The sequence below is a fragment of the Amblyomma americanum genome, unplaced genomic scaffold, assembly GCF_052857255.1.
Source record: "Amblyomma americanum isolate KBUSLIRL-KWMA unplaced genomic scaffold, ASM5285725v1 scaffold_224, whole genome shotgun sequence".
NCBI lineage: Eukaryota > Metazoa > Arthropoda > Arachnida > Ixodida > Ixodidae > Amblyomma > Amblyomma americanum.
Window position 1 is genome coordinate 54,255 of NW_027526696.1, and position 21,726 is coordinate 75,980.

At 44.1% G+C, this 21,726-nt stretch overlaps 1 protein-coding gene across 2 annotated transcripts; it reads left to right on the forward strand.

The window, feature by feature from the left end:
- Positions 1 to 878: 878 nt before the first annotated feature.
- On the forward strand, positions 879 to 18,578 carry LOC144112489 (uncharacterized). 2 transcript variants are annotated; one of them, XM_077645315.1, is made up of 5 exons: positions 879 to 966; positions 8,777 to 8,840; positions 12,593 to 12,804; positions 15,184 to 15,406; positions 17,988 to 18,578. In XM_077645315.1, exons 2-5 carry the CDS (start codon positions 8,801 to 8,803, stop codon positions 18,305 to 18,307), a joined length of 795 nt encoding a protein of 264 aa, XP_077501441.1. In that variant the 5' UTR covers positions 879 to 966; positions 8,777 to 8,800; the 3' UTR covers positions 18,308 to 18,578. The 2 variants fall into 2 exon arrangements, with proteins under 2 accessions (XP_077501441.1, XP_077501442.1); XM_077645316.1 differs by lacking the exon at positions 879 to 966 and adding an exon at positions 5,714 to 5,820 and having other exon boundaries at positions 8,775 to 8,840.
- The last annotated feature ends 3,148 nt before the right edge of the window (positions 18,579 to 21,726 follow it).

Below are 21,726 nucleotides of genomic sequence, written 5' to 3' on the forward strand. Positions count from 1 at the left end.
GGGCGCTAACCATTTTGATGAGAATAGAGTAGAAATTGTTTTTCTTTTTTTTTCTGAAAAGGATGGGCTAATGAGAGGAGGGGATCATTTTACCCCCGAGAGCTAAAAATGACTAATTGTTTACACGGAGGAAGGAAGATATTTTATTGCCAACAGCAAGCAATAAACGAATGTTGGACGAATAGAATAACTATCAACTAACTTGTTTTCTTGTGCTTTTTTCTTTCCTGACCTTTGTTTCACCGCGAGCAGCACCAACCGCATTCAGAGTACTTCCGAGTCGAGGCGACTATCTCAAGGGCGCAATACATTTTTTCAGCATCACTGCTACCTCTTTGATGTGTACAGCAGCGTTAGAGCAACAATGACTGGCAGAGTGCTAAGCTCCATGCAGTAAGTCTAGTGACGCGTCAGGTCAGCATCTGCGTTGTCAGAATACTGTGCAATGAACTGAAGTCATGCTTTGCTTGTGCATGACCTGAATAGGTTTTTTTTTTTTAAATCACAGTTACTAAAGAGACCTTTTCCAATGAAGTAACTTTTTTAGACGAGACGGTTTTCGGATAGAAATCAATTCAAACAAAATTGCACCTTTCAAGCTAGCTGTACTGAGATTACAATTCACCCATTTTTTTAAAAACTGGTAGCTTGGGATGAAACAATTTAGAAAAATAGGGTCTTGATCGAGAAAGAAATGGAGTACGTATGGGGCACTTCAACACTTCAGCGTGGTATCACATCCAATTGACAAATCGTGGGAAGGCGTGGTGTTGACTCCTACCGACTGATAACCTTTAGTAGAGATCGTCTGAAAACGCGTGACAAAAGAAAGGAGATAAGCTTTGCTGTGGCTGGCACTCTGATATCCGAAGAATAAAAAAAAATGATACCACTGCTGTGCTCTCCCTTATTCTCGCGCTGCGCTGGATTCTTTCGCATTGTTTCAGCGAGGACACCCAAAGACAGGTAAGTTGCTGCACGCCTACTGACCTAGAGTTGCTTTGCTACTGAAAACGCGCTCGTTACTAAGTTGCTTTGTTACCGGACGGAGTTTTTACAAAGACATTAAGGCCACTTAGCAGAGAAATGTGCCCAAAGTGCAAGTGTGGGTAATTAATTAAGAAATGCGACCGGCTAACGGACGATTAATTTCAAGATTCACCGTATCTTAACAGATCGTTCCTAGCCCCAACCATCCTATAACAGACGATAATATTCTTTAGATTTAGGCCTGGTAATAGAAAACAGGAACTTTAAGAGCTGCAGAGAATCAGATAGGACGAAGTTCCAGGCAATAATCCCCGCGCGATGGTATGCAAACTAGTTCCAAGACTGATTTTTACACCTGGAACTATCGCTTCAGCTACAACGCTTTAAAGAATGCAAGGCATGGTCCCTTTCTAACTAAACTGCAAGAACATGAGCAGTATTCGCAATACTGTGAGAAAAAGTTTCCGAAGAAGAAAAGTTGGACAGCGTAAACGTATTCGCGTATCGAAGGAAACGACGTATTAAGAGCACACAGTGGTTGTAATACATAGGGCCTCGTATAGGCGGACTGCAATAAAGAAATAGAACGTACAAAAGGCGCACTATCATACCCAGAAATTTAGGACAAGCGCATTTTTCAACGGGAAGCTGTTTGTGAACTCAATTTTTTCATATATCGTAAAACTTCACTTTAAAAATCAGTAGATGCGCAGATAACGCTTCGGCAGGTGTGTTTTTTTTTTCTATTAACGTTTTTGCTCTAGCCAAAAGCGTTCCCCATTGGTTTTCTATGACAGTCTTAACTATTCGATGCGAGTGAATGACAAGCTTTAAAAAAAAGATTTTGTTACGCATCGGAAGAATGTACCATACCTCCAGTATTTCCATTACAGTACCTTACAATATTCTTGCTTCACACTTAAAAGTGATCTCCAAGGATCCTGGACTTCTTTTTGCGTAAGAAGAGAGCGAACATTTCTCAGTTCGGACCTCCACAAGATCAGATTCTAAGGGAAGCGTCATGCACTTTAATGTGCGTCCATCGTGCCGTCGGCAAGGTTCTTTTTTTGGAAACGCGAAGCCTTCGTAATCAAACCATCGGCATTGCAAAAACACTAAGATCATCTTCCAAGGCAACGCGCTATTTTTACTTGCTAAACCGCGCTGGAAGTCTTGGCGACGGATTCACTCTCATATCTATTCTACGCTATGGTCGATAGCATCGCTTCGTATGCTGCCGCGTTATAAGCCAACGAACCTACAATGTTCCGAGCTTGTTTTCGTTGTCACATTTGATGCAGGTGCAAGTTTCGTACAGGGATTTTTTGTTAATCGGCGAGTGGCAGTTAACCTGCGGGAACAATTGCAGTGCTGTTGTAAATCTGTGGGCAATGAGTGGTCGCGCTTTTTGTGTTCGATTAGATCTTTAAGATTTTCTTACAACCATACTGTCCGGTGTAAAAAATCTTGAATTTTTGCGTGGGATAGAAAGAGATAGTGTGTGCCAACCAGCCATGCTGCAGACTGTCGCAATTATAATACTAATAGATTGGCTATCGTTTAGCGCATCGGTACAGGTCTCTGAACCGAAATTTTAGGTCTGCCTTAAGTACAACACAGCAATTTTTCAGTGGTCATGGGGTTTTTAGCATCCTGGCTGGTTATTTCTTGAAAGGGGAAGCCACTGAGTAGCCAGAGAGAAAACCTGCGTTAGCCCGCCGAAACCAGTCGCGAAATTGAAATGAATAGAGGCATCGCTCGCGGTCATTAGAAAGTTGTAAAGCACTCAGCTGCAGAGTAGGAGCTCTAAGCTGAGCACCGCTGATGAAGACGCGAATGTGGGGACGCCGTAGCAATGCATTACTCAGTCAATACTTTCTCTAGATGATTCCTTACATTTCCACGCCACTTGCGAATAATAACAAAATTGCGATATGATGTGGGAAGTGAGCAGGCAATAGCAGTGTGTTTGCTTGGAGAGGCACGTAGAATTGCTCTATCAAGTTACACTGCTGGATTTTTTCCTCGAACCGTGCTGCCTTCTTTCTTGTGGACTGAAGGCCACTTTTGCCCCTAGGATCCATGTGGAAACTATGGGTAACGTGTTACACACGGCAACCTAGCTTGCAAGAAGTTTTGCTTGACGAGCAAGCGTCGCGTTTCTGTCCCTGCCGTTTAGTGCGCAAAGCACCTAAGGCGAGTTTTTCGCAGCTGTCGTCAGTCAGCGCCAGCAGGCCAACGGCGAAATGCTCGCGCGGAGCTGCCGAATTTGCTTGTATACAAGGAGTTTCACCTATGACGTTCTGCAGTTTTTCAAAATGCGCTTTTTGACTTAGACGTGCCCTTTTTTGGGCATGAATTGTCAGCGGTGTAGCGCATGAGAAAAGCGCCAAGACGTGCTAACAGTAGGCTGGCTAACTAATATTGAGTAGTCTTTTTAACTATTATTTTTTGTTTCCTTATTGAGAGACATGTATCCCACGGCAAGAAATATCGATATCAATTTTTAGGATTTCGAAAACGCCGTTACCCTCGGCGCTGTGGCCCAACAAATTTTGGCTTGAAAAACCAACAAAGCTTGCAGGCAAAGCAACCCCTCCAGTGTACGTAACTAGTTTCTTGGGCCACAGCGCCGAGGCCAACTGCGTTCTAGAAATTCTAAAAACTGATATGGATATTACTTAGAGTTCGCTACGCGCCTGTCAATAAATACACGAACAGTAACAGATAAAAAAGTTAACTGCTCACTATTAGTTAACCACCCTACTAGTTACCACGTATTAGCTGTTGTCTGTTGCGCTATATGCCGCTAAAAATTCTTTGGCAATAAAAGTGCCTTCTAACTGAAAAGGAGCAATTTCTAAAAATTGCAGAACAACTTAGCTGAAACACCCGATTTAGCTGCCCTCTGTACTTTACTTTTATACAGAGCTTTCAAGCATGAGTCATATGAGAACGGTCGGTGGACCCACTACGCTGTACCTTTTTGTACACAATTAATGTTTTACGGTACTTTTTTTGCAGAAAGATTGCATATTGTAACGGCAAAAGAGGACGAAGAGGCCTCGGCGCAGGAAAGGCACGAGAGCGAAGTGTGGCGCGAGCTAGTGAACGCGAGAACATGAAAGAGAAGGACAGTTAGTCTGCGGTTTGCCGGATATCCCTGAGATCGTGTCTTCCTTTACCATTCCACGCCATGACACTATACTGCCGCGAACCTTTGTAGTGTTCGTTTGTTCATTATTCAAAGCTGCCGACACGCCGCTTTATCACTTTGTGGATGCAAGACGCTACCAGAGTTATCTCGAATGATCGCATCCAGGCGGTGCCGATTCTGCCTCGTTCCCGAATGTTCTCGTAACTTTGCATCCTTTATCTCGGAAGTTCGCTATCACCTATAAATTGCGCACGGCCGACAGCGGCGGGCATTCTGTTCGACCACCGCCGAGCACGCTTGTTGCTGCGCCTCCACAGAGTGGTTCAGTCCATTGTGGGCGCAGGCCAGCCCAAATAAAGAGTTTTGTTTAGACGCCATTTTTGCAGCCTTTCTGCTCTCCGGATCGCAGTTACTACTTCGTGACAATATAGTCGAGATGTGCCGAAAGAAAGGCCTTTCGCGGTTTCAGAAGTTTCAAATTTGATGACTCGGTGATAAAAGATTTCACCACTTTTTGCCCTAAACCTGTTTCAAGAAACTGTGCCCAAATTTCTCTCTTACTTAATTGAAACTAGGCATTTTTGCATCTACAAAAACAAATTTATATTCGCAAACGTGGCTCCGGAAACCAGCTCCTCAAAATTGGCTCAATGCAATCTATATGGAAGACTTCTTGGAAACAGCGAAAAAAAAAGACAAGGACACATCAGACGAGACGGGCGCTTGTCTTTGTCCATGTCTTGTTTTTTTTTTGTGCTATTTTTCCAAGGAACTCAATCCAACAAGCTTAAGCCAAGCTTTTATATAAAAGGCTTTTAAGCTCTTGCTTAGAGGCTTATTTCCCGCTATGAATTCTGTAATTTTTTATTTTCAACAAATATATTATGTTTTCAATAGTGCATATTCTTCAAACAAAATATTATAATTTTTTCAAAATTCCGAGAACTTGCAGTGGCCACTGGTGGATTACCGTAGTGCTTCTTCTCCGCAAGCAGGTGACCCTATCACTGGGAAAATTTCAAAAGCAGTCTAGATTTCTTACCCTCACACCCCGAAACAACGCAGAGAATTACGTCATTTTTACTACGGACTCTGCCGACTCTCGCCGAATCATACACAATATAGGAGTAGAGCGAAAAAAACTTTTCAGCCTGCCGCCACTTTGTGTTACAACCCGCATCAATAGATGGCGCCACCATATCGTGGCCCTCCATTACTGCCTTTTCTATTGTTCCCGCATTGCTCCTACACCAGGCTCGGCACGATACATGAAAAAAGTATGTTCGGTACCAAAACCCTCTACCCTAAAAAATCGTTTCTCTAATACCGATAGAAGACACCGAGCCAAAAGAGATTTGCGATACAGATACTCGGCACTGTATCGTCCATAATTTCTGCGTGGTTTGAATTTTTAGTGCGTATGGTTTAGCGCACTGTAATTGTCCGCGCTCGCGCTCGTGTATGTGTGCGTGTTTCTCCCTCCCGTCCTGCGTTAATCTGCGCAAAGTTTTCCTGAATATGTAATTAAAGGATTTAAACCAATCAGACCGCGCGGATTTCTTTCAGCTCCACTGTCGGCGCAGCTGGATTCGTTGAAACAGCATTGGAGCGGAGCCATGGGGATGTTGAAACGTTTGCTTCCATAAACAGACTAGGAAAATCCTTTTTCCTTAAGCTAACGTTCTTCATGCGATTCGGTCGCTTAGAACTTGTCTACTTGAAACTGCCTCTGATACACTCCGTTTGTTACTGAAGTATTTGCCGGCATGCTTTGTCTTTGCCCTGTGCTAAAAAATGCAAGCTACAAGCGCTTTGTAAAACCGAACAGTTATTTCACCAGCACAATGTATAACACAGTTTTGAAGCTGAACATTAAAGCTAGAAGGAAAACAACAAAGAATAAAATGCCTTAAAAGTTTTTATTAGGCGAAACATACTTTGTCATAACGAGCCCCAATTTCCCTTTCCTTGTCTGCTGTGTTATTGAGGTTGTGTTTTTTTGCCTAACTGTAGCAAATAACAATATTTCCTGAAACCACCGGTCCGAAAGAGCCCCTAGATGCGGCCGTGCTTTCAGCGAAGCAATTGAAAAAAACCTCTATACAGGAACCGCATGAACATGTTCGTGTTGTATTTTATGAAGCCGCCTTTTCTCAAGGGATAAGAGTGAAGCATGGCCGCGTCGACTCGAGGATCTTCGTGGTATAGTTAAGAAACTCAAGTTTCACTAGCGCCTCTTGAGAGCTACGGCTTGTTGTAGCTGGCGCCTCTAAACGTAAGGAATGCGTTAGCTGGTGAATTAGATGCTGCCGGCGCTGATGACTCCATTTATCCGCGTTTGGGAAGGTGTGTGACCTTTATTGAAGTTACAATATAAACATCAAATTTTCTGTAAGCTTTGAGCATGAAGACGAAATTTATCCATTTCTGTTGGCAACCACCGTAACCTTTAGTTTGGGTGAACGGGTATTGTTTCCATCATACCGGCGAGCCTGCCTCCCCATGCCTTCTGTCATGTAGAGTGCTCAAGCCCAACGTATACGTCGTCTATCTGCCAAACAACGAATGTAGGAAAAAAGACAACTGAACGGGCCACAGGGATGGCATAGCCTCTTCCGAATTCTTTCCTTTTTTCAGTGTTGCGCTACGGCCTCAGCGAGCGCTATTGACCCAAAGTCTGACTCACAGCAGCCTCAAAATTTGCGGCAACTTAATTTTTTGAAAATCGGGTATCGTTAAAACATACGATACGCTAAAAATGTAATTTGGATTCTGATACTCCGATGCTTACATTTTATCAAGCGATAGCTAATACGCATACAGAAAAAGTATCGAAAGATAGTGCCGAAGATATATGTATATTTGACACTACCCATGCCTGCTCTATACTGCCTCAAGACGTTCTAACCGCACCGCACAGCAAGTTAGTGAGTACTCGATTGTTCGTGCTTGGCTGTTGCTGCTCAAGACTGCTTAAAGCTGACCGAGTGGGCGGCATGAGAGCTACTGGCGTTGTCGTATCTTCTTTTGTCCTATTTCCGTGGTACGAGTGCGCAGAAATGATCTTGCTCGAGAAAACGTTGAACTTTTGAATGATAGCTGGTAAAGACTGCACGTGGCCGGTAGCAGTTACCCTGGTGCTACTCAGGTAGCACATAAACCTTACAACAATGTTAATATTTTTGGTCAAACATCTTTTTGAATGTTCTTGATGCTTTTTTCTAACGGTTCTGTAATGTTATAAATAAATGTTCAAGTAATCTTTTCCTAACGTTAACTGACATTTAAACAACATAAATTTAACATTCTCGAAAATGATGAAGGGTCCCTACACGACCATGCAGGTGCGCCAGTATGACTATACTCAGTAAATTTTATCAAGGCTTTGCCATGGACAGCAATGAAGGCAACACTTCAGCTCCTCAATGCAGCACAACATGGAACCCGTGCATGGCATACACTCACCTCCGAAAGGATACAAGAAAGTCAAGCTTATATAGCCATTACTGAGAGTTATGCCATGAGTTATAGTGGCGGACGGGTAATAAGCAAAGTTTTCCAACAAAATAATGGGACGCAATCTGTAACCTGTAAATAATGGACGCACGCAATTTGTGGTCGACATATTCTAAGATATTTAGTCGCAAATAGTTGAAAAAGTGCTCACAGTAAGAACACTAGGAAAAGTTCTGGAACCCAGTGCTTAAAATATATTTGTTGTGTTCTTTCATAATTATATGATTCAGACATTATAGTAATCTTTATAAAAGTATATTACAACGATACGTACTTGGAAACTTAAACAAATGCTTATGATACAATATATAACATTATTAGTTAACTTTTAACGTAAGATTTACGTTGAAAAGTCAGGATTATTATGTTTACTTTTAATGTAAACTAATGTTTTCGGTGGAATAATGATCGCTCTTCAGTAGCATCCAAAGTAGATCACATGGTTGTAAGTACGAGCGATAGATAAGATATATCAACATGTCTGTTTTTTTATTGCCAAATCCGCTCTAAGCAACGAGCAGCAATAGTCAAAGAATTCCTCGCGGAACACAAATGAATAATGTTGCACAGTTTTGCAGCACAACATGTGCATGAATTATTCTTATGAGCTCAAGAATTCTATATATTACTTTTATAATTTTTGGAAATTGAAAGACAACATGTGACATCAATAATATTTAACAATTTAATATTTTTCTTCACGATGAACGTTCCTGGTAATGCAAATTTACCACGCACCTAAATATCAATTCATTTTTTTTTCTCCTTAACATAGTGCAATGCAAATTATTTTGGAAGCTCTAGATTTAGCAGCCTTGGGCAGACACTGTTTTGAAGTTTGAAAACGTCAGTTGTCATTGTTTTTCTTCAATTAAGAGTTTCTATTCGACAAAATTGCAAGTTTTGGTACTTCGGGCATTTTAACATGCCGTTTTTTTTTGTGCGTGTTAAAATGACCTTCAGAAACATTTTAAGAGAATAAACTAGGCCAATTGTCTACTGTGAAGCAAGAGCCGTGAATCTGGCGCTTGGACTGCGATGCTAATTTTAGCCAAAAAGTGATTGCTTTCTCAGGCGCTGTGCTTTTGTGCATGTCACTTATCCCCACTGCAGAATCGCCGTTCTTCTGCCTCAAGCATGAAGGCAGTGTGTGTCATCGTAGCAGCCATTTCGGCAGGTAAGAATACGTTCGTGGTTTGCGGTTCTAATCCTGATGACAAATAAACTACTTAGCCGTACGTTTTTCGTACACGTTTTTCAAACAATATAAACTACAGTCGGACACAACTCAACAAGTAAACGACAGGCACCCCTCAAAGGAGCCCCTCCAGCCAATGCTGTCCACCGTTTGTGAAATCGCGATGGCTGGCAGGTGACAATCGGTTTAGGCCATTGACGAGAGGGCCGCCTTTGAGGGTACTTGCCGCTTAGTTCTTGAGTTGCAGCTGCCTATGGCGCTGTGGAAAAAAAAAAGCACAAAATATTGTGCCGAATTTAACCTGAAAACCCAAATTGCGAAAAATAACACCACTCCTGAGGTTATTGTCGCGCATCTTGTACATAATTTATCTGTAATTGTCAGTGGTTTTGCACAGCGCTCTCGTTTTTGTTGCAGTCTTCGGGGCTTTTTTTTTTTTTTGTCGCCCATTGGGATGCGCTTTACGGGCTGCATGTGTATTCATTTCACTCTTTTCTCATGCACCTCACAATATGCTTGAGCTCATTAAGGTTATCCAAAAACCTGCGCAAACGCGGCTTCTTACACTTCAGACACATGTTCGCAAATGTGTTACCCTACGCATTCACTGAGCGCGCTGCCATCGCCTCTTCCCATGGACCATTCGCGCGCGTTTTTACTTTTCCTTTACCCCTTACTGTTATTCCATTGCTAACGGGACTCTTTAGTCGTGCTGCGCAACAGGAGTCGTACCACGATTAAACTTTTTGCAGACGGTGTGTTAGATAACAAATATAAATATTCATCTTACCGAAACTTTTTCGAGGCGATGATGTGTCAATTCTTGACACGCTTTCGCTTAACTTCGATACCTTTACAAGAAGCACGGAAGATGTACATACGCTTTCGTGCAGGTTTAAAAAAAATTACCGAAAGAGCTGCATTGATCATTTTTTTCCCACCGATAAAAAAAAAGAGAAAAGGCAAGAACCCCTGGGTCCCCCGGAAGACGTTAATGCTCCAAAGGCAATTGAAACGGCTAGAGAGAAAAAACTCCAGGGGTGCACTTAAGTCTGCTTAGGTGCAGTAATGCGAAAGCACTTCTCTTACTGCGCGTCCGCCATCTCGCCTACGCGCTCGCCATCTGCTGGACCAGCGCCGCACACTGCGAGCGGGGATTTCAGTGGGTGACGTATGGTGGAGCTACGACTGCACTTTTATTCAGTTCGGGCGGACACGCTCTGCCCACAACTTCCGTCCACAGCGCCTGTCCACAGGTTCCGGTGACGCCACTCATGAGCCATGAAATGCTTCGCATTAAAATTGAGAAGCAATGCGCGCAGTCGGGCAAAAAATGCGACGTTTCCTCACAGTTTAGAAGCCAAATACGTGCCGATAAACAACGGTATTATGCTGGATTGCTGCAATGTTTCATAACCACAGCATCAGAAAGATATTGGTGTTCTTTTTCTCCAGCCTACAGAATTCCGAATGTGGTCCTTTTAATGTGAATGGAAAGATAGTTTACGGTGGGAAAAAATTGCAAACGCATTTAATAAATAATCTAAGTCCATCAGAAAATAGAATAATGCCACCTTTCGAATCGTCTGCGCCGCCTACACCGGATGTTCGAATAAGTGAACCAGGCATATTAGATATGCTGTAGGTTTGGACATTAGAAAGTCTTCTGAACCAGAAAACATTCAAAAACACATTTTTGCAGCGGTATGCGGAATGGACGTCAAAATACTTGCGCATCCTGTCCACAAGGACCAACGCCGAACGACTGTAGGACTGACAGAGTCAAGCCACTATATCATAAGGGAAAAAGCACTGCATGCAGAACCACCTGGAAATTTCTTGGACACCTATGATATGCGAATTTTGGGAGCACGCAATCCATAGTCATATTTGAGAATTCTTGGACAAATATGATATTCAAACACAGCATCAGCATTGTTTTCGAGAAGGCTCCCCTTTTTGTACCCAACTGTTCTTAACAGTGCATGACTTTGCCAAAGCAATTAACGATGGGAAAAAATAGTCGCTTTATTTAAGGTTATTTCGAAGGCTTTCAATAAGGTGTTTCACAAATAAACTACTTCATAATTTGATCAGGATACTAAAATTTCCAGACTATTTAACTGGCTAGTTGCCTATCTTGAGCACCGGTAACACTTTGTTGCTTTTGATGATCACCATTCATACCAACTTTAAATAGACTCTGGCGTTCCCAGGGGTTCGGTCCTTGGGCCTCTTCCGCTCCTTTTTTTGGTTTGGTTTGGTTTATGGGGATTTAACGTCCATGACCGACTGAGGCTATGAGAGACGCCGTAGTGAAGGGCTCCGGAAATTTCGACCACCTGGGGTTCTTTAACGTGCATTAATATCGGGCAGTACATGGGCCTCTAGAATTTCGCCTCCATCGAAATGGGACCGCCGCGGCCGGGATCGAACCCGCGTCTTTCGGGGCAGCAGCCGGGTGCCATAACCACTGAGCCACCGCAGCGGCTCTCTCCTCCTCTTTTGCTTATTATTTATGTGCTGAATGGTATTCCCGGTAAGGTTAAGCATTATGCTGATGATTGTGCATTGAACTCCGAAATAGAAAACACCACTGATCAGGCGTTGCATAATGACGATTTGAGACATGCTGTTGCCTGGTGCAAAGCTCGGCAAATGTCAATTCGTTTCCAGAAAAAAAAAAACGATTTTCATGTCAGTTACAAGCATGAAAAATAAACTGAAGTTTCCATGCGCTACAAAGAACATAATTCTCTCCGAGGGATAAAAGAAATATCTCGGACTCTGGATCGCTGATAACCTCACTTGGACTAAGCACACTGACTGTGTAGTAGCTAAGGCTTATAATAGCAAGTTGTTCTTCCTGAAATGAGCTTTGAGACTTTCTACTCGTTCTATCCGCCTACTCGCGTACAAAGCCATAATTCATGCCGATACTAGTCTTTGTCTGTTTTATTGAAGACCCTTTCACAAAATAGCATTAACAAAATATAAATGACGCAAATAAAAGCAGCTTGCTTCATTTATAATAGATTTGGACGTACTTCTGTGACAGAATTCTTAACGAAAGTGAACTTGCCGCCATTAACGCAGAAAAAGATCTTGTATCACGACGAAAATTCCTCTTTAAACTTATTAACGTTCACTGTACGACGGATCTCGCGGGAATATTATTTTTTCTTCATCTGGTTATGCCATTATGCAGAGACATAGTCGCACAAATTCCCAGTTAAAGAAAGCACACATAACTTTTTAAAGAATTCTCTTTCCAGGAACAGCAATTCAATGGAATCTCCTAACCAATGACTAAGTTTCAAACTCATCATTGTTGACATTTGCTTCCAGTATTTTTTAAAAATCTGTTGTCCATGCTTATTTCTCAAAATGTTCAAGCTGCATTTATCTTATTTGTTTTTGTGTTGCTTGCCTTGTCATTATGTTGGGTTTGTTAATGTTTATTGTATCCCACCCTTCAAAAATCCCCAGCGGGGATTACAGTGTATGTGAAGAAAGAAATAAACCAAACTTCTCATTCATGATTAAACTGCGCGAAAAAAACAGGGACAAAGACAAGAAACCACGTACACACACAGAGCGCGTGTGTTTATTTCGCGCAGTTTAATCATGAACGAGAAGCACCAACTAGCGCGCCAGAAAACCATTTTCAAACTCCTCACACGGCGTTATTGTACCTTTCATTCAATTATGTTTTTTTTTTTTTACCGAAGGCTGCGTTTGGGCGGGCAGCCCCACCGATCAAGAAAAGGTGCTCCATACGCTGTTCGCCAACATAGGACCGGACAACCTGTCTCTGGCCGACTCTAAATTCAACATTCGAGAGGCAGGAGCACCCAATAACAGCACGCTGTACCGCTTCCACCTGAAGAACGGCAAGCTTCGGAACCTGCACACAAAGTTGATGCCCAAGTTCGACAAGGAGGTCGTATAAGCTTTCGTGCTCGCGACAGTTTTGCCATGAAAAAGAAATCAAATACACATGGCTTCCTTAAAAAAATCTACGCACTGGTGTTCTGAGCGGGCTCTGTCGCTTTCTGTGCTTTTATCTCGGTAATTCCTGACTCCGTTCTGGTAGTCAGAGATACAATCAGCAAATCGAGAAAGTAATTTCCAGCTTTTTGCATCCACTAAAAGGATGCTGGCTTGCTTTCCGCAGCATTTAAGACAGCCTGACTTGGTACACTCCACGCGTCAGCCAATCGCAGGTCATTCTAAAGTGCGCATACCGTCCCTGATTAGCTGATACCACTTTTGGCTTTAGCCGCACCACGGCCAGTTTTAGTGAGAGATCGTCACTGGTCGGCGAAGCCCCCCCCCCCCCCCCCCCCCCCGCCCCCCCGCTCCCGCATTCACACGGGAGGCGAAGTCTGTCTGTGTGGGATGGCACTGTTGCCAGACGATAGATGTTGGGTGCGCGCCAACGAGAACGCGTCCGCGCTGGCCTCAACGCCCAGTTTCATCGAAGTGCGTCGTATTCTCATATGACTGACAAGGCGTTGCCCCCTTTCCATGACCATGCCTGTTGTGGCTCGATGGGCAAAATCGTCCACTTTCGGTTCTGAACCGGTTTTGCTGGTGCAGAACGCTCCCCCGCCGCTTATAATAATTGGTTTTTGGGGGAAAGGAAATGGCGCAGTATCGGTCTCATATATCGTTGGACACCTGAACCGCGCCGTAAGGGAAGGGATAAAGGAGGGAGTGAAAGAACAAAGGAAGAAGAGGTGCCGTAGTGGAGGGCTCCGGAATAATTTCGACCACCTGGGGATCTTTAACGTGCACTGAGATCGCACAGCACACGGGCGCCTTAGCGTTTTTCCTCCATAAAAACGCAGCCGCCGCGGTCGGGTTCGAACCCGGGAACTCCGGATCAGTAGTCGAGCGCCCTAACCACTGAGCCACCGCGGCGGGGCAAATTTTGATCCCCGATTCGAGACGCCTCGCAGCCTTTCTTTCCCGGTGAGGGCCTCCTCGGTACCACACATATTTTGCCCGTTCGATCAGAAACACGTGCGCTGATGACGTAGGCCTGGAGAAGTCTATTGCCTCGAAGTACTTGGTGCTCGCGTATGTCTGACAGGGCGTTGCCCCCGACCCCATCGGGAAGTTGCCAGGCGCGCGAAGAAATGACCGCCAACCGGGGGAGATTTTGTGCTGGCCGAGGAACAGGCCCCCCATCCTCGATGAGGTCTAGCGCCCCAGCTCCGGCGCCCGAAGACATCAGGTATTGGTGACGTGTACACAACTACCAGTTCGAGAGGGGAGGATTTCTCTCTCGCGTGAATCTCGCTTCTCCCCGGCGTGAAATGCGACTATACATACCACTTCCGGCGCATCTCGCGTGATATTTGGAATACGGTCTGGTTTTGCGCGCATACTTGCATGTGGATATTTCGAATCACGATGCTGATTTAGAAATTAAAAAAAAAAACTCGGTTCACCTGCGATCTTGAATCACCCCGATTTGGCCCTATAACATTGTGCCCTAAAACCAAAAATAAAATGTTGATTAGTTTATAATGCCTGAGTAATCGTCTGATAACTGCCTACGACCACTGCTATAATGTGCGCCGCGCCGTGCAATACACTTGCACAGACCGCATTGTCGTATCTTTCATGGGTTTTGAAAGAAAAATGTTTACATGGTAAAAAAAAAAAACATCTGGTGTTGGTTTATTCACAGCGCTGAAAGTGCGCTGTTTTAATGAAAATGGCCATGAAATTCCCCTACCGTCGAACAGCTCTTTATGAGATTTGTTCACCCTAGCCAAGCATTACGAAAAAAAAAACAGGACCAGCCGACTTCTTGATTTGCCTTTATCAGAGGAGTTTGCCCTGAAATAGCTGATATTTTGTGCACGGCTTGAAAACCTTACTATCAAACCTGAAGCCGGCTAATCTGGAACTCAGTATTGCTACCTGTGAACGTGCGGAAAAACGCATTTAATTTTTGCACAAACCTGCCAATAGGGTGAGTCGGAGCAGAAGAGAATAAAAGTGTCATTAAACCGAAAATAGGCTCCGCAAGCAACAGCCTCTAAACCACTGATGTCTCAGGATGCTAGCTGTTCAGTAAATTAGCAGTGTCACAAAAGAAAAAAACTGTGTTTTATGCTAACGCTTTCGGCACGAAATTGTTTGCGTTGGGTTATACCTCGGATTAAAACGATAGTTTGCCGTTTCCATCTACGCTATTTGTTCAGGAAAAAGTGACTTGCCTGCAGTTCCTATCGTTATTACAGCTAAGAGGTTAGAACAAGAAAACTTCGGATCACTAATAACAGAACATCGCTCGGTGGTGCAGTTCTGCCGCGTGAGCGTGGACAAGAGGCTGGACACCCTGATGGTGAAATGCGACTTTGACCTCAAGGACATGGTGGCCACGTATGACGGCTTCCTCTCCTACGGCGCAAACGTCGTCCAGAACTTCACCGTTCGGGCCGCTATCACTGAGCACTCCTATAACAATAATCCCGCCTTGCTTTGTGTGTCAACTCACGGTGAAGCAGGATGCTTTGCAGACAAGTGTAAGTCATTTGCTTTGCCTTTCTTGCTATCATGTGCGCGCCTAGGGAAGGACTTGCAGCATTCGCTCCGTTTTTAGAAGTTAACTTCATGGAGAAGCAGTGTGATCTGTTTCGACATTAAGGGAAAACCCTCAGAAGACTCGGAAACAGGTATTTGGTATTAGTTGAGGAAGGTGAGAGAAGCCGAGGGCGGTTGGAGGGCAGATTGAGGTGACTTGTTGAGACACCGGAAGTTATTTTAGGAAACGAGATTTTTTTAAGCAATTGGGCCTTAAAGTGAGCTTCCCCGACGGCGTTGACGTAGTGGAGATACCGTTTGCTCTCCTACTCCCTCGGCTGCTGAGGGTGTGGGAGCTGGAGACTTGGCGAAAAGTCAGGGACTTTTTCATTAGCATTGAAGTTTCGGCCGCAGAAGCTCTTTATTAGTCAGTAGATGAATGTAGCTAAGAACAAAAATTGTGCAGAATTTTCCAAAGTTTCTCTTAAAGTGCAAGGTGCTTTGCTTGAGTGCGCTGAAGACGTAATTCTGCCTTCCACTAAACTCTAAGAGGCCCTGAAGAAAACTAGTCTTGTGTCCTCCAAAGAAAACTCCAGATTCAAAGGAAAACTTACGCTCAGAGGAAGCCCATCCTGTTCGCGGAATCCAAGGGCTGCCGTCTAGTTGGGCAGTCTGTCCACCAGACGCAATAACCAAGAGGCCAGTCGCTGGCAGTGCGAGAACGACTTAATCAAGCTCTTGAAACGCGAGAGCCTTATAAACTAAAGAAAAAAACATGTTTTAAAAATTCCGCCAGATGGAAGTTTGTGGCCCGTCGCATTTTATGCATTTTCGAATGCGAGCAGAGGGTCCCTCATGCTCCGATGCTTGCATGAATGACGAAAGTGAAAGGAAAATTGAACATGCAATGAACGGAAGTCTCAAAGTTTTGTCTCAAAGTCTTTTGTTACCCGAGTAGGAACATGCACCAATCTATAGACAGAGACAACTCAAGAACGAAGCGGCTTTTCCCCGTAAAAGGACCCCGTTCCAGCCAATGGCGACGGTCGATACTCATGACCCTTCGGGCGTGCAGATCGGCGCGACAATTCAGGGGGAAGAACAGTCCCCAATGCATCCTGCTGTTTTCATGGATAACCAACAAGCCCAAATTCACACCTTAAAGGCGAAAATTCCCGCGTTTAAAGACGAAATCTTTTCGGTTTGTATACCGGTTGCCTGCGTAGTCACTCCGTTTATCGTCAGGCTGGAGAGAAATTTTCGCCATCGGCACTTTGATTTCAACTTCACTCTCACTATTTTTACAAAATGTTTCCCCTTCTCACTCCGAAGAAGGGCGTGCAGTTGAAGAGCCGTGACACAGCTATCGGAAACTCTATTTGAGTGTGACCGCTAACGCTCCGAGCTAAACTGACGAATAATAGTCAGCTGGCGAAATATTATCAAAATACTAAAGAAAGCAGAAAGGAACACCTTGTCACGCCTCCAGAAGTTTCAGCAATTTGAAAGTGACATGGATGCTTTGCATGCTGCTGCATATTTCTCACACATCACCACTTGTTAGGCTGGGCAGCCAGCCTTGCACTGGGCAATTTTTTTGGGCGGGGGGGGGGAGAGGAGGGGGGGGGGGGGAGTGGTATATGTATGCATTCAGAAATTTTTAGAAGTGCTGAAGGACACCTGACTTGTTACAACGTGTAAACTTCAGGACAAGTAACAGAAGTACAAAATTAACTTAAGACACAGGGTGACGGCCCAGATTAGGGACGACCGGCTGTTTGAGCGGCAATATTGAGCTTCTCATTGGAGTATATTAAATTTACTTTCTCTTCGTTAATTCCTGCTCTCCTGGTTAAAACGTATAACAATGCATTAGACCTGAAAACCTACATTTACGAGGTATCAGATTAGCTTCTTACTGATGAATTTATGCCAATTATCCAGCCCTTACTGCACGCTGACCTATATGGTGGACATGCTAACAGAAAATTCGTGGTTAGGACTTGTATTGCTAGTGATTATGGTGATTTTTTTATGGCGGAAGGGCATCTATGGCCAAAGAGCGCCATGGCACAAAGTATTTTCGACTTCTGAAGGTGTGGTCAAAGACTCATTTTCCAAGCATTTCACCCTAAATAAGCCGAGCACTAGACCAGGGGAAAGCTTGTACCCATTGTATCACCGGTGGGTACCCGGCGGTACTGGGGATTGAGCCCTGCACCTCCCGCATGCGAGGCGGATGCTCAACCACTTGGCTACTGCTGCGGTCTTTGGATTGTTAGGAGCAGTTATGTATTGCCTTTGCGAATCCTATCCTGCCACGCACAAATATCATGAGGGCATTTCAGCTAATATCTCCTGCTTGTTTCAAGACACTGCAGCAAACAGCTTTTTACGCTAAAGAAAGCAGACTTTACTTCGCGCGTGGTGCCCTTCAGGCGCAGGCCCTTTGCTTAAATTTGACAAGTAGGCATTTTCTTGAATAATTGGGCAGTACATTAGGCAGACATGAACAAATGCGCATTAAAATTACATTTGCCTGGATTATCACGCAATGTTTACAAGCTTCTTTTCTTTTTACAGGTAAACTTCACGACTACTTCGTCTTCATCACTGCATTTGAGTTGAACACGACGACGACCCCTTCTTTCTACAATTTCACTTCAAACCCTAAATTCCAGAACTTCAAAAGAAATCAGAGCCTTGCGCGTGAGGTGTGGACAGATTTTAATGTTAACATGTATACTAAGATTAGATTCATTATCATCAATGCTTTAAACAGCACGTATCAAATGGAAATACCGCAAAGAATTTTAAAGCTAGGAGTCTTAGACAAAAAGAAGTTCCGCGAACCAGGAACGAAGCGAAATGCACGGAAAAAGTTCTTATGGTCCTTGGGATAAATAAATAAATAAAAATTTTCAAGGTGAAGACATTTTAGCTTATAATAAACTATAAATTTTGGTGGAGTGACTTGCGCAGTTGCCCGCGTACTTCAGTCGAATACGTTTGATCCACTCGTGAGAACGGCACACAACGTATGCACACGAAGCACAAGCATGTGTTCGCGGTTTCTGGTTGCATCATCTGCCTATAAAACGTGCGGCGATGGAATCGGAAAGCTCAGTCTTCGTCAGAAGGAAAATAAATGAAATAGCAAATCCCTGAAAACTATTAGTGGCAAAGGTGTGGGTTATTAGATCTTAAGGAGGAAACGTCGTACAAAAGGAAATTTTAGGGCACGAGAAACCTATAGGTTAGTGCAACGAAATGACCAAACGTTTATACGAAACCTGCATGTTGTGCCTCGTAGGAAATCTTCCTCAAAGTGCCCTCTAGTTAACTTTGGATATCCGTTAGTCGAGTTGAATGCATCCACATTCAGCAAAAGGTAAAGTATATATGAAGTAGGCTACGCAGGTGAATGTGCAAAACGCAGAACCACGTGAAGGACACAATTTCCAGTGAACAAAGACGAGCGGAAAAACAAAAACCCCAGAATAACGACAGAAAAAATGGAAACGCTGTGCTTATGTTCGAAGTATGCACAGGTACAAGCAAAAACAATTCAGTTATTCTTAGTAGTGAAAAAAGGCGCCAAGGAAACGTGCAGAAAATTTTGAACCTGGAAAAGACGAAAACATCGGCAAGGTAACTTAAAGAAAAGGAATTAAAATGTGTCAGTACTTAATAAAGCCACTTTTAATTTCCGCCGTGGTGCCGCAGCGCAGCGGGTTCGGTTCCTGACAGTAGTGGCCACGTTTCAGTAGGGGCGAATGGAAAAAAAATGCTTCTGTGTTGTATGTTACTTCAGTGCACGTTAAAGAACTCTATGAGGAAATAATTATTCCGAAGCCCTCTACTACAGCGTTTATTATTAACTATAAGCACCACCTTACTACGTAAAAAACAACATAGCGAAGCAGCGCTTGTTTGAAATTACCAATGCTGCTGAATTCATTAGTTTTTCCCGGAAGGTCTTTCCTTGTGCTAAATAAAAGGAAGTAGTATGCAAGCTGTATGCAAAACTTCGTGAGTGCACCCATGGAACGGTGCCGCTTTTCATTGCCATTGCCCTGCAAACGCAAATGTTGGCGCTGTGAACGTGAAAGCACCCGTTTAATCGACTGCAAGGGACTCTGCGCGAGCTTGCAATGCCGGTGGAGGCAGCGTTCGAAACTGTAGAGGCTGGGAGTGCAAACTTGTCGGAGTCAATAAATATCGAGAAGAAAAAAAGTCTGAAGGCAAGGGGAGTGGAAGAGGGAGGACCGTCGTGTTATACCGCGCAGACGAAAAGTACTCGTTCGAATTCGTTGGGTCGTTGGAATTCGTTGTCAGCGAGAAATTGAAGCTTTTACAGGTCCGAGCAGCAAACTTCAAGCAAACCTCAAGCAGGAGGCTCCTGCTGGAGGTTGAACATTTTCCCGAAGTATCTGCAGACAAAAAAAAAACTAAATAAATTCGCAGCAGCTAGTAGCATGTGGACAGAGAAGCAGTGTACCGACAGGCTCTTCGATAGCGAAATACATTGCGCACCCAGACTGTGTCAAAATTAAAATTCGTTTTTAGGGAAAGCAAATGTCGCAGTATCTGTGTCACATATCGGCGGACACCTGAACCGCGCCGTAAGGGAAGGAATGAAGGAGGGAGTGAAAGAAGAAACAAAGAAAGAGGTGCCGTAGTGGAGGGCTCCGGAAAAATTTTGACCAACTGGGGATTTTCAACGTGCACTGACAACGCAAAGCACAAGGGCGCCTTAGCGTTTCTCCTGCATCGAAACGCAGCCGCCGTGGTCGGGTTCGAACCCGGGAACTCCGGATCAGTAGGCGAGTGCCGTAACCACTGAGCCACCGCGGCGGGTAGGCTGAGTCTTCCCAAAAGGCTTTTCTGGACAGAGCAGTTCCACCAAGCGGTCAAGGGAAAAATACTGCGATATTGTTAGCTTTGTTTGCTGTCTTTGATACCGATTCAAGTTTCTAATCCCACAGAATAAAACCGCTTTCTTTTCCTCTGTATGGAACCGTGTAACTTTACCTTGAATTGGAAAGCGGCGTTAGCCGATAGGTTTTGTGTCCAATGAGCTGCGCTATCTCACACTGCTGTGGCAATTTCAATAGTGGGCATTCCTTAATGATCCGGGCGCTATAGACAGGTGCTCGAAAAACGACGAAAATGTCAAGGAGCTTACCCAGGTCCCTGCAGATGTCCTCAACGAATACTGAGGGCCAAGTCGTGTCGCAGTAAGATTGTCGCGACTGCTGTGACCCATCGAAGTCGCAACCGTCAACGCCGACAGCACCGTTCCGCTGTCGCTAACCCTTCATCAGCGCAAAAAAGGAGCCCAATATGAATCGTGTTGGCGAGTGTGCGTAGACGAAGGTATAACTTTGCATGTAACGGCGCGCTAAAAGTGGTCCGGTCTTGTGAACACAGGTATGCGCCGATGATTATCTGAGATAAAACATATCCGCCCTATAATATATAAAGCTATAGGGCGTCACAAGTGTCGAAGCAATACGACAAGCGTTTTATGGCGGAACCTTCTGTTGCCTATGCGCAACACTGAATCACTAACTTGGGACTTCGAAGGTTTTCATGGACAGCCTAACAATTTCTTGAATTTATGTTACGTGTACATGTAATAGCGTCTTCAGAGTATCTTCGTAGCTTTTGAGTTTCTGCTTCCAGCATTCAGGCTCGGGCACACTCGTAATACACAGGTGCGCGATTTCTGTCTCTTCTTAGCAACATACAGGCGACGTCAGAGCTCACGTCATTGAAGGCCATGCTGCTCTCGGAGTCCAGCACGTACACATCTACTTGGAGAAACAAAGGTATAATGAAGTGTTGCCCGAGTTTTCCCGCAAGCTAGCAGAGCGGTTCATGCAAGGCGTGTGTAAAAATTTAAATGTTCAAAGTCATATAAAAATTTATTAGGGTTTGTATATTTATATACAGGTGTGCTTCGTAGACAGGGCCCGCACTTCCTCATTTTTTTTGAAGCGTTCGAGCAGAGCTATAACCGAATACAACTCAAGAACGAAATGGCAAGCGCCCTTCAGAGGAGGCCCTCCACCCAACGTCGGAAAATTGACGACAACTTCGAAAACCAAGTTCTTGTGAAAAATAACACTGCAGGACAAGATATCAAGCAAGCCGCTCTAGTTGATTCTAGTCCCAGTATATTTGTGTTAAGGTAATAATAGTTGTAAGGTGAATAACGAAAAAGTTATTGATTACTTTTCTGTAATTGTTCAGTTACTGTTCCGTGGCTGTAACTGACCACTAAAATCACTTACATTTCAAATGATGTAATAGTATT